Below are 13,755 nucleotides of genomic sequence, written 5' to 3'. Positions count from 1 at the left end.
ATGTTGAAACCCCATCTCTACTAAAACTACAAAAATTAGCCAGGTGTGGTGGCAGGTGCCTGTAATCCCAGCTACTCAGGTGGCTGATGCACGGAACTGCTTGAACCTGGGAGGTAAAGGCTGCAGTGAGCCGAGATGGCACCAATGCACTACAACCTGGGTGACAGAGTAAGACTCTGCCTCAGAAAAAGAAAAAGAAAGAAAGAAAAAAACTGAGCAAAAGAACATCCCTCACCACCAAAAAAAGGTGCAAATTGTATGTTTCAATTCACATACAAGTTTTCAACTAATCTACAGTGTTACATAAGTGACTGCTAGAAAGGAGCATGAAGGACTTCAAAGGTTTTATTAATGTTTTCCTTCCTGTTCTGAGTCCTAGTTGCTTTAGTGTGTTCCACTTTGTGAAAATTAATGGAGCTGGGAACTTATAATTTGTGTGCTTATCTGTATGAAAGCCATATTTTGCTGAAGAACATATAGACGCTTTACACAAAACATTTAACTTGTAAGGTAACTGACCATCTTCCTTCTAAAATTTTAGGGTATTTCTCCTAATTCTACAGTTAAAGGATTTGAACATTGGTAGATACAGCATTGTAATAATTACTAATTGAGCAGAAGTGTGTATTTTCCTAATTTCCTCAAAAGTTATCCAAAATTATGGTACAATGGCTCATGCCTGTAATCCCAGCACTTTGGAAGGCTGAGACAGGCAGATCACTTAAGGCCAGGAGTTCAAGTTCAGTAGCTGGGCATGATGGTATGGACCCATAATCCCAGCTACTCAGGAGGCTGAGACAGGAGAATCACTTGGGCCCAGGAGGTGGAGGATGCAGTGAGCAGAGATTGAGGCATTGCGTTTCAGAGCAAGACTCTGTCTCAAAAAATCAAAAAGATAAATTGCTTAAATTTGACTCATGTTTTCCCATACAGAAATAGTTTGTGTTAATTACATTGATTATGACAAATTCTAATATTCAGGCAAAACATATGCAAAATAGCTAAAACTCAACAAATTTCCATTTGTATTCCTAATAAAAAAGTAAAAGACAAGGTAAAAGAAATAAGGGTAATTGTTGAGCTAGACACCTGCACTGGAGCTGGAGGTGGGAAACATTCAAAGAGAAGAAGAGCAGGTTTCACTGAGAACTTAGACATCATCCTGAGATCTCTCTTCCCCACCCCTCACAAGAAACAGCTTCCAGATCTCCCACGGGCAGGACAAAGGGACAGGGCAAAGTGTTTTCTATACATGGGTATACATGTTTGTCAATAGACAGACATGTATATGGAGCTGTCAGACTCACTTCACATTGAAGGATAATAAGGATAATAATTTGGCCTCTTAGGAGACTAGGATTTAATCAGTTTATGAGCCAAGCATTATAGCTCTTGCCTGTAATCCCAGCAATTCGGGAGGCTGAGGTAGGAGGATGGCTTGAGCTCAGGAGTTCGAGACCAACATGGGCAACACAGCAAGACCCTGTCTCATAATAATAATTATAAGCTTATAGCTAAGTAGCACTTCACAATTTAGAGAGTTCTCATTTCTATCTCATCTGCATTGTATAAGGTATTCCAGGCTTACTATACTTTTCAATGAAATAATGATACCTGACCAATTTGCAGTGAAAAAGTGGCATAAACTAATCTCAAACCTAGAAAAAGGTAAACAGAACAATGGGCTGAGTGTCCTGTATGAAGCTTACAATGGCAAAATGGGTAATTACTGAAAAGCCCTTTGAAAGGTAGATATTGTAGACATCTAAAGATAATTTCAGTGAGTTTTTCATCCTGTACATGACTCACAACTTCTGGAATGCAATGTGTCAATATTTTGAGAAGTATTTTTTTCTTTCAAGATTATAAGTATCCTTGGAGAGACTGCTGCAAAAGTACATTTAAAAGGTTTTGGCTGGCTGGGCACAATGGCTCACGCCTGTAATCCCAGCACTTTGGGAGGCCGAGGCAGGTAGATCATGAGGTCAGGAGTTTCAGACTAGTTTGGTCATCATGGTGAAACCCTGTCTCTACTAAAAATACAAAAAATTATCCAGGCATGGTGGTGCACGCCTGTAATCCCAGCTACTTAGGAGGCTGAGGCAGGAGAATTGCTTGAACTGGGGAGGTGGAGGTTGCAGTGAGCTGAGATAGCGTCACTGCATTCCAGCCTCGGTGACAGAGCAAGACTTCGTGTCAAAAAAAAAAAAAAAGAGAAGAAAGGTTTCGGCTAAGATAAGAAACTCCTTTACAAGAAATCTTGCTAAATCCAATTTGCTTGCAAAACCGTATCTATTTTCAGATTACTATAATATGAAGGAAAAAAAAATTCTCCAACAAATGCACATTGCAAAAAAGGATACATGTTTATTCCATTAAAATAGTGGTTCTCAACTCTGGCTGTCTTAGAATCCATAGGGGAGCTTTTTAAAACAACGCCAATGCTCCAAGCCATACCCAAGATACTCTGATTTTACTGAGCTGGTGTGGAGCCCACTCTCTGGTGTGTATGTATGTGTTTTAGGTTCCCCGGGTGACTCTAATGTGCAGCCAGGGTTGAGAACCACTGAACTACAAATTTACATTACATATTAAGCAATATTCATTACAGGGCATAACTTGGACTATCTTATAAGGTAACCATGGTAGACAGAGTTGAAAGAAATAAAAATAATGCTTTCATGGGAACATTATGTAATAACTGCAGGGCTGAATAACACTGCAGTTAAGTACATGGTTCACACTTCAAGAACATTTGAAACACACAAATTTGGTAATGTTGGAAATCCAGGAGCCAATGTCTCACCACACACTATTAGGCCATTGGCTCTTCCTCCCTGGACTAGTTGCCCATGTCTTAACAAACCTTTATAAAAGAAGTATTCAGTAACCTCTTTGCTTATTCATTCTGACTCTTCTCCCAGTAGTTTATCACTGGAAAGTCCAGAGGAAGAAGTTTAGCAATTTCAAATGAGGAAATGTTTAATTTTGCAGTTTAGTGCACTCAGTGCTCCTGAAAAGAAAAATGTAGCATTTTGATAGATAAGATACTTGCATAGGTAAACCTACAAAAGAGAGTACCTAGATATTAAATGTATTGGCAAGTCATAGCTGTTATAAAACAAAAGGTGGTTGGCCAGATATTCTCATTCATCTCAATCTATTCTTTGCCAAACAAAAGTGATTTCACTTTACAGGAAGAGGTTTGTCAAATGTTTTCATTTTATCCCAAACTGCTATGAGACAAAAAAATCAAAGTATTTGTCTTTCTAATGACCATACTTAAGGAGAAAAATGTCATGCAGCCTTATACAAAAATTTGAACTGGTTCCTAATACATACATCAAGAGGTGATCAAATATGATTATACCTATAATATGACTATTCTACAAATAATTCATATAAATCCTCAGGCTTAAGATGACCAGTTACAATTCCTAAACCTATGAAGTAAACATGATGTGATTCATATTTCATATTCTGAGTAAAATAAGAAGCAAGAGAGAGATGAGAATTAGAAAAGAAGACTAAGAATTAGCAGAAAGAAAAGTTAAAAAAGATAGTGGCAAGAAAATAGTTTAAAGAAAAAAAAACAGTGAAAACAAAGTGACTAAGGTGACCCTCTGGCCCCCGAATCAATCCAGGAATACATAGGAGGCAACAACAAAAAAAGGCATTACGCTTGAATCAGTCATTTGGTAAAATATACCACTTCCCTGGCAAAGATTACAACATATGAAAGACAAGTCAATCTGGTGTGTCACAAATCCAAGACTAATAAAAGCAGACAAGAAAATCTTCATCCTTTTCAGTCTTAAATATTGACATTTAAATGTTAGAAAACTTACATATTGCAGATCTTATTTTCTTGAAGATGTGATCAATCCCAACAAGGGATTAAGCACTGGATACAAAAATCAACATATAAGATCTATTATGGGCTGCGTGCAGTGGCTCACATCTGTAATCCCAACACTTTGGGAGCCCGAGGTGGGTGGATCATGAGGTCAGGAGTTTGAGACCAGCCTGGCCAACATGGTGAAACCCTGTTTCTGCTAAAAAAAAACAAACAAAAAATTAGCCAGGCATTGTGGCATGTGCCTGTAATCCCAGCTATTCAGTGGGCTGAGGCAGGACAATTGTTTGAACCTAGGAGGCGGAGGTCACAGTGAGCCGAGATTGCACCATTGCACTTCAGCCTGGGCAACAGAGCAAGACTCCATCTCAAGAGGGGGGAAAAAAAAACTGTTACAGTGCTATATTCCATCAATAGTTAGAATATGTCATGTTTTTAAGTGTGCTAGTTATGAGATCATTAAAAAATAGCCTAGGATGACATCAAGCAAAACATGTGCAGAACCTTCATGGAGAAAATTCTAAGACTTATTGAGAGTCATTAAAAAGGATCTAAATAAATAACAAGCTATATCTTGTTCATAGTTGGGAAGATCTAGTATTGTAAAGATACCTATTCTCCCCAAGCTGATCTATAGAGGCAATGCAACTATAGGAAATCCAAATCAACTTTTTGGCGAAATCTGACAGGCAGATTGAAAAATATATATGAAAAAGCAAAGGGCATACAATAGCTAAGACACTCATGAAGAATACTAAGTAAGGGGACTTACCTACCAGTTATCAATACTTACCATAAAGTATTGTTATTAAGATATTATTGTCACGTCAAGGTGAGATAATAGAACAAAAGGAACTCAGAAAAGGAGACCTACATAAAGAAGCTTGATATGGCAGAACTAGCTTTGTTGTAGGAACTAAAACAACTAAAATAACCAATATTATTTGGTTAATAATATTGAAACAACTAGCTATTAATTTTTTCAAAAAATTTGGACTCCTACATATCACATAAAAATAAATTCAGCTGGGCGCGGTGGCTCAAGCCTGTAATCCCAACACTTTGGGAGGCCGATGCAGGTGGATCACGAGGTCAAGAGATCGAGACCATCCTGGTCAACATGGTGAAACCCCGTCTCTACTAAAAATACAAAAACATTAGCTGGGCATGGTGGTGCATGCCTGTAATCCCAGCTACTCAGGAGGCTGAGGCAGGAGAATTGCCTGAACCCAGGAGACGGAGGTTGCGGTGAGCCGAGATCGCGCCATTGCACTCCAGCCTGGGTAACATGAGTGAAACTCCATCTCAAAAAATAAATAAATAAATAAATAAAAATAAATTCTAGGTGGATTAAAATAAAAATGTGAAAAAGAAACCCAAAGCTTCTAAAAGTAAATATTAAAAATGTCTTCATGACTTCAAAATAGGGAGGATTTCTTTAAGATATCTAAAAGGGCACAAACTATAAAGAAAAACCTGTAATTTAGACTACATTAAAATTAAGAACTCCTGTTTATCAAAGGCACCATCACAAAGCGAAACAAAAGTCACAGATTGAGAGAAAAATATTTGCAACACATGATAAAGAACTAGGATCCCAAAAACATAACCCCTAAAAAAAAATTAATTAAAAAAATAGGAAAGTGGACAAAAGGATGAATAGACATTTCACAGACAGGGAAATTCAAATGGTCAGTAAACATACAGAGATGCTCAACATCAGAGCACAATGAAATAATTAGTCCTACCAGTTTGACAAAAAAATTTAATATCTTGAACTGTCAAAGACTTGTGAGGATAGAGAGTATCAGAAATGTTTCCACACCACAAATAGGGGTGTTTATAAGAACAACACTTTGGAAAACAATTTGGCATTGTCCAGGAAAGATGAAGATGTGCACAGCCTATGACTCAGCAACTCCACTTTTAGACATACATTCTAGAGAAACCTATGCCTGTGTGCACCAGGTAGTTAGAGTATTGACCATATAGTAAACCCCAGGAACCCCCCAAAAGTCACCCACTGGAAAAATAAGTTGGGTTCCTTAGGAAGCATTCTGAGACAGAGTTTAGTACCCAGTATGTTCATCAGGGAGTGCTCAGGAAAGTGGGATTAATACCTCTAAAAGGAAGGAAAAAGGGCAGGGTTCTGTGGCTCACACCTGTAATCCCAGCACTTTGGGAGGCCGAGATCGGTGGACCACCTGAGGTCAAGAGTTCGAGATCAGCCTGGCCAACATGGTGAAACTCTCCCTCTACCAAAAATAAAAAATTACCTGGGTGTGGTGGCATACGCCTATAGTCCCAGCTACTCAGGAGGCTGAGGCAGAAGAATCACTTGAACCTGGGAGGCAGAGGTTGCAGTGGGCCAAGATTGCGCCACTGCACTTCAGCCTGGGCAATAGAGTGAGACTCCCTGCACACTCCCCAAAAAAAAGAGGAAGGAAAAGGAAGTAAGCCCTGGTAGGGTGAGAAGTCCAGCTGCAATGCAGGCCAAATATCCTTGGGTGACCTTAGGTCCCCTACAGAGGAAGCTTCAGAACTGAAATGGAGTTGTCCCATGTTAAGTCAAAATGGCCAGGCCTTTAAAGCCCCTCCATCCCATGTGGGCCACACCCAAAAGGAAGTGAAGTAGGGTAGGGTAGCCCTCTGCCAGGCAATCCCTGAAGGGGCTGACAGCTGAAGACTGCCTCCCGAGTATACTACAGCACCTGGGACAAGCTCTTCTTTGAAAGAATAATCTAAGCAGTGCATCTCCACGTCCACCATCTTGTTGAATTCACATGATGGCACACTTTACAGAAGTGAAAATTAATGACCTGTAGCTGGCCAGTCAACATGGATAAATCTCACAATATTGAGAAAAAAAAGAATAAAAAATACATACAGCATGCTTTCATTTACTTAAAGTTCACAGCCAAGCAAAATACTTTGCCTAGGGAGATATATATACGGGTTAAAACTACAAATAAAGTCACAGTAGTGTTAATATAAAAATGTAAATGGTTGCTAACCTAGGAGGTGAGGATGAGAGAAAAATAGAATCTGAAAAGGGCACATAAGAGCCTTCAAGAGTCTTGACATTGCTCTATTTCTAAGCTGGAGAGTGGGTATGTGGTTGTGCTTTATTATTTACAGCTACAGGTTAAAATATTCTTTTATGTAGTTGTTCTGATTTTTAACAAGTATCGTCTTTTATTTCAGGAGAAACCATTTGTTCAACCCCAGAACCAGAAGCAAATGCAGTAGCCAAATCTGTTCTCCTTCCTCCTTGACCCCTTTTAACCAAAATGTTATATTGTAGGCACAGAATTTCCACAGCTGACTTAGCCCAGCTCTGTTTCGCCAAGAATGTGTCATACATATTTCATGAGAGTTACTTAGCACCTCTAAGAAAACTTCAATTGTATTTGTTGATGTAAAAATGTTAAGGCTTCAAATTTAGAAAGCAAGTATGCATAGAGGCGGCATTACAATGATATAATTATTCATAATTTACATTTGAAAAGCTAGAACTTTGAAAGGATAATCAATTGCACAAATGTGTGTAACTGCTGTGCTAGAAATGAGACAGAATTCCAGATTTCCCTGCCACTGCTATAAATTACAGTAGAACAGGAATTAATTTGTGTGGGGGTATTTTTGAGCTACCACCCACTGGTGATAATCAGAGGTAATAATTCTCTTAGTATAACAGGGCTAATATCTTGCCAAGATATTTTCTCTGAAAGAGCAAAATACTGCCAGCATCAGAAAAGTTAGTATTTCCAGAAAGTTTACCTCCTGAGGACCCAGGGCTACCTGTTATTTAGTGGAACAAAATTATATTTTGTCAATACACAAATTTATATTTCTTCAGAGATGAGCGAAAGATACAAGGAAACCAGGTCCAAGTGGGTCACAGACAGCTTTGCAAGCGCAACACACATTACTGAAACATAAGACTGTGGCATTTCACACTTCATCTAACTTCTCATTTGCAGACACCTGCCATTTAGCAAAATAAAGTGGGAGTTCAGAAAAAGGAGTACTTTGTGGTACAAGACAGAGCTGTTTCAAAAAGTTAAGCCTCTAAAAACTTTTCAGACATTTGAGCGACTTTTTGTTGTTGTTGTTGTTAAAGAGTCTCACTCTGTTCCCCAGGCTGGAGGGGAGTGGCGCAATCTGGGCTCACTGCAGCCTCCACCTCCCAGGTTCAAGCGATTCTCCTGCCACAGCCTCCCGAGTAGCTAGGATTACAGACAGGCATGTGCCACCGCGCCCAGCTAATTGCTGTATAAAATTCTTCCTTGACCACCATCCCCCACCTCGAAAAAAAGTAAAAGCCTTACTAATCATGACACTAATGCAAACTCAATGCATATGCTACACAAACATACAACTCCTTTTTGAAACTAATGATTAACATTCCAAGCCAAGGAAACCTCAAAAATTCCGCTATAGTCACAGGAGAATGTGAAGATACAAGATAGCAACTTGATATATAACTTACATCAAGAAAACTTTCACCAGCATTTAGGGGAAAGGAGTTGTAGATGCAGGTAATTTAATACCCACTTCGGATAAACGTCCTCCAAAGTCTACAGTTAAAGGAAAACGAAAGGGGAAAAGAGGGGAAACTCACTGAAATGGGCAGCGCTCTACGCACAAGGTGAGACCCACAGGCATCATTGCTTTGAAGCTGCATTTAAGCTCTGAGGCGCCAACATTTACAGAAAACTTGAAAAACTTAGTGAGAAATCACAAAGTTCCCTTCTTTAAAATAGATCAGTGCTGGGAAGGCTAAAAAGTCACTTTCGTTCTCTCACCGAATCATCAGAAAGCCACCGCTGCGGGCAGAGGATTCCCATTCTCCCCGAGTCGGCCGGGCTAGGAGCCGAGCAACAAGCGCGCAGCCGCAGCCTGCACAGGTGCGGAGCCCTGGGCGGCTGGGGGCTCTCGCTCCGCCGCGCGCAGCCTGCAGGCGGCCCCTGCCCTGTCGCACCTCACCGCCGGGCTCCGTGTCCCCTGAGCCACGGACATGGTTTGCAGAAACACGTCTCGCACATGTGGGGACAAACTGCTTCACTGATAGGTATAGGTGATTTGCTTGATGGCTACAGATTCTTTCTCAAAACGAGAATCTTCCAGTAGTCCACCCCACCCCCGCGCGTCTTGGCAGAGCCCCGCACTGCCGATGAACGCTCCAGGAGGCGGGAGGCGACCGCTGACAAGAGCACGACCTTCTACCCTCGCCATGAGGTGATGCTGAGGGAACCAACAGCGTCCCGGCCTTTCTACCAAGGGCGAATTCCCGCGGGCCGGCAGCAAGCCAGGCGTCTCAGGCTTCCCCCGCGGCTGGGTGAGGGTGGCAAAGTCAAAACAGCCCTTTGAGAAGGCGAGCGGCGCCCTCACACCAGCCTTCCCAGGGCGGCGGGGCCCCAGGCTGCTCCCTGCCTGGTCAGAGACCCCGGGGGTATGAGGGACTCCCACTCCCCGCCCCCACCCCGCCCCAAAGCGCGCCTCGGGCACCTGCACCGCCGCTTCCGGCCCCGCGGGCCTCGGACACCGCCCTCTGCGCCCGCAGCCACGGGAGCACGTCCTTCCCGAGCTCGAAGTCGGCGACCAGGCTGAGAGCCATCTCCCGGACGCAGCCACCGGGTGGCTCTGAGGCCCCGCGCTGCGGGCATTCCCGGGCCCGCGTGGCCGCCTCGCCCTCGCGTCCCCGCGCCCGCCCTCTCCTTCCTCTCCCCCGCCCCCCGCTGCTTTCGGTTCTGCGGCGCCCTGACCTGAGAAGCCCCGGCACCGCCTCCTCCCGGCCCGCGGCCCTCAGCCCTCAGCTGGTACCTGCGCCCGAGCCAGGCACAGTGGGTAGGGGTGGGACGGGGAGGGCGGGACGCCAGGACCAGGCCGCCAGGGCGGGAGGCCTCCGCGAGCACCCTCGGGGCTGAGGACTGAGCGCGCAGGGACGCGGGCGCTTCAGGGCCCCGGCGAGGCGGCTAGCTCAGTGGCTTCCAGACCTGAAGGGCAGGCCTATTTATTCCCCAAGTGACTCCACTGTGCAGCAAAGTGTGGAAACCAACTTTCCTTGACAGAGCTGGGCCTCCTGGAGAGGTTCGGGGTCACCACAGAAGTAGGCCGAGTCTTGGGCCTATTCGCCCCAGCGTTGAGGTGGTGGTGCTTTTACTGTTAAAGTAATGAGTTGCAGCTGGGAGCGTGTGAAGACGGTGATTCCATTGAAAGAGAAACATTAAAAAGGGTTAATCCGCTTCGTTAAACAGCTTCCTCTTTGCCTTTTAATTCCCTGCACTGGTTCCAGGAAGCTGAATTACCTAGGATTCCCTCTGCGGAGATGTCTTTAAAAAGTGCTCTCATCTTCCAGGGGCACCTGTCATCTTGGGTGACTTCTCACCTCCTTCCTTCTCCCTACAAATGAGTTCCGTATTTTCATAATCTCGCCACTCCTCAGCGTTCTCTTCGTTTAAGTGCACACCGCTGGTAACACTGGTCGCCATGCCTTTGCAGCTGCCAGATCCACTTCATCCTGAACATCAACGCCAGGTTATTACTCTCCCCCAAACCGAGCTTCCTCCTCTCTCTATGCAGAAGACCTAGAGTAACAGCTCACTGCCCCGAAATAATGTGTCTCCTCTTTACCAGAGCCTTCACTCCTTTTCATTTAGAAGTTCAAGTCTAGGATGACTTGGCTTAAGCAACTCGACTCCAGCCTCCTTCCTTCTAGAAGAACCTCCAGGTCCTTCTAGCCTAGCTCCACAGAGCCTTCTCCTCCCAACTGCAGCCCACAGGGACCCCTCCAACCCTAAACTTCTAGGGTAACGTTGCTAGGGCACCTCATTTGATACTACTGCCTTGAGACACGAAAACTGAATCTTGAGTCTCCACACAAACCCTCTGTCCTTTGCCTCCCACCAGGGGCTAACAGAGCACTCTGGAAGGTGCTTGACAATTACTGAAGAATGAGTGAATACAGTAATAAAGAATGCTTTTTCACGTTTCTCGAAGTTAAGGTCTGAAAACTACTTGTATTGGCATCATCTGGGGCACTTTTTACAATCCAGACCCTCGGTCTCTAGTCTAGACCTGGGCAAGACCCAGGAATATGCATTTTACCCCATGCCTCAGGTGATTTTTAGGCTTACCAAGTTTGAAAACTACTCCAACTAAATGTAAAAGAAAGTCTTGATTTTTTTTTCCCTCTAGAGACATGTTTCTCCCAACTGATGTAGTGGATAACTTCAGATAGAACTCCATTGCTCACCACCACATACAGACAAAAGTCCTTCCACCTGGGAAGTGCATGCAGATTTAGGATAAATGCTTAATGAAGCTGCTAATACTGTCAGTGAATAAAAGGAAGGCCACTGGAGCACCCGAGGAGCTACTGAAACTAATATTTCATATCAAATAAGCTTGTTGCCTTTGTCATATAGAAACATTGTTTGCCAATTTTTAAAATTCAGTAAGTTTCCATTGTTTTTATTTTTGCAGTTCTATTTTTGCCAGGCAGGACTGATTTTATAGTCAAGCAGTGATGATATAAAACATTCTCTTCAAATTAAATGAAAAAGCCAATGTGGAGAAGGTGAGAAATAATAAGATAATAATAGAAAGATGTGGCCAAAATCATGAGGGTGTTATATGAAGACACATGCATCCGTCAGGATTAGATTCACCAGAAGTTAATAAGAACTCAGATTAACAGTAAATTAAATACACAGATTCTATTCTGTCACCTATCGGGGGTAGGCAGAATAAGGCTCTTATGGCAGGTTCCTGAATTTATCAGGGACCTAGGCTCCTTCCAGTTCTTTGCTCCACCTGATGTTGAGTGTACCCTTGTTCTCATGATCCAAGAGGATTGCAGAAGCTTAAGCCATCATGTTTGCATTCCAGAAATCAGAATGGGAGAAGAGGAATTAAAAGAGAATGCTACCTCTTTTAAGGATACTTCCCAGAAGTTCTACACAACATTTCTACGTATGTTTCACTCACCAGAATTTAGTCACCTGACGAAATTTAGCTTTCAAGGGAGGCAAGGAAATATACCTGGCCAGTGATGTGCCCAGATAAAAACCAGGAGAGTATTACTAAAGAAGGTGGGGAAATTGGATGTTCAAAAGCAATTAGAGATCTCTGTCAGAGTGTGATACCCAATTCTGGCCACTGAGTTGTAAGGAAACCTCTGCTACGACAGATTTTTCTATTCTTAAAACAAGAGACATGGGAATAGATGGTCCCTTTCAGTCTTTAGGTATTTTGAGGCCTGGATATGATTGCTGGAATTTTAGCCATCTAACTAGCACACTTAAAATTGAGGCATTGGAGTCAGGGAGAGTCCAGAGGACTGCAGAGAAGAGGAACCTTGGTATATTATTTTTGGAGCCATCCTCTGCCCTTTCTGATATTACAGATGATGAATTTCCTATTGTTTAAATGATATTGAGTCAGACCTTTACTTGCAACCAAGGGCTTCAATTTTAAGGAGTGATCATTTCAAAATTTAGGACACAGGCCAAAGAGCACTATGATAATATGTTTTTGTTTGAACACTTATTAGAACACATTCTATATTTTGTATTGTTTTATTAACATAATATTAAGCTATATTGAGGGAGTAGGCTTACAGGAAAAAGCTCAGGTAAGCAAAAAGTTGGTTCCAGAGGCCTGATAACCTAAGGACCTCTGGATTAGATCACCTGAAAGTCATTCTATGTATTATGTAAGGCAGTTTGAGTTGGGTTTTCTGTTATTTGTGTTAAAAGCATCTTAAATCAGGGATTTTTGAACTTCTTTTTTTTTTTAAGATGGAATCTTGCTCTGTCGCCCAGGCTGGAATCCAGTGGCACAACCTCAGCTCACTGCAACCTCTGCCTCCCTGGTTCAAGCAATTTTCCTGCCTCAGCCTCCTGAGTAGCTGGGATTATAGGCATGCACCACCATACCCAACTAATTTTTCTATTTTCAGTAGAGATAGGGTTTCACCACTTTGGTCAGGTCCACCTCAAATTCCTGACCTCATGATCCGCCCACCTTGGCCTCCCAAAATGCTGGGATTACAGGTGTGAGCCACCACGCCTGGCCCACGATTTTCAAACTTTAATGAGCATTCAAATCACCTAAAGATCTTGATAAAAGGTAGATTCCAATTCAGCAGGGTGAGGTGGTGCTAAAGAGTCTACATTTTATCAAGTTTCCAGGTCACAGAAAGGCTGCTGGTCCACAGATGACATTTTGAATGCAACATTCTGCTACTGAATGTGAGGATCTTTCCACCTTTGTATTGTTGCCTTACTGTCCACCATAGAGAGGATCAGGTGAGGATATGCATGGAAGGGCTAGCTTTGAAGATATACCAGCGCTAAAGGGCTCTATCTGGAGAGAAATCTAAAATGGAGGTGAATACTGATTTTAGAAATTTGAACCATGCCATGGGTCCCAAGTTCTAGTAGCAAACCACAGAGAACCAGTAAACTAAAGGGAGGAGATAAAGGTGCTTACACTATAGTAGAGATGCCAGCACAAGGCAAGAAAAGAGATGAAGTAATGCAGTGAGTCAGAATCTGCAAGATGATAATTCATGTGCACACTGCAGTTTAGGAAGCACTGGTCTAGCTACCTGGTGCTTTAAATGGGGGGTGTTTTCTTTCTTTCTCTTTGTGACTGGATTACTGAGTTTTAAGCCTGTGTTAATTTGCTCCAGAGACCTCGCCAAGATGCAGTAGGGAAGAGGGTAAAGCAATATGAGTCCTCCAAAACATACCTACTGTGTGCACATACCTCCAAAACATGCCTATTTATCCTAATAAATAGGCATCCTAAATCAAGGTGCTCTATTTTATGTATGTTTGCTAATTTTTCAGTGTTTTACTTAGTATAATTTCAGGCATAGTATTAAAGAA

The 13,755-nt window shown here is 42.7% G+C and overlaps 1 protein-coding gene across 1 annotated transcript in view; it reads right to left on the bottom strand.

Annotated features, from left to right (window-relative positions):
- Positions 1–9,566, bottom strand: part of LOC108300306 (gamma-secretase activating protein) — a 106,285-nt gene extending 96,719 nt beyond the window's left edge. The window contains exon 1 of the mRNA XM_017523065.2: positions 9,368–9,566. Within this exon, the coding sequence (XP_017378554.1) occupies positions 9,368–9,476 (109 nt within the window). The 5' untranslated portion in view covers positions 9,477–9,566. The remainder of the gene's footprint in view (positions 1–9,367) is intronic.
- Between the last annotated feature and the right edge of the window lie 4,189 nt (positions 9,567–13,755).

This window comes from Cebus imitator, unplaced genomic scaffold (genome assembly GCF_001604975.1).
Source record: "Cebus imitator isolate Cc_AM_T3 unplaced genomic scaffold, Cebus_imitator-1.0 Scaffold26, whole genome shotgun sequence".
Taxonomy (NCBI): domain Eukaryota; kingdom Metazoa; phylum Chordata; class Mammalia; order Primates; family Cebidae; genus Cebus; species Cebus imitator.
The sequence above is the reverse complement of the archived record's forward strand: the minus strand, read 5'-3'. Positions and strand labels throughout refer to the sequence as shown.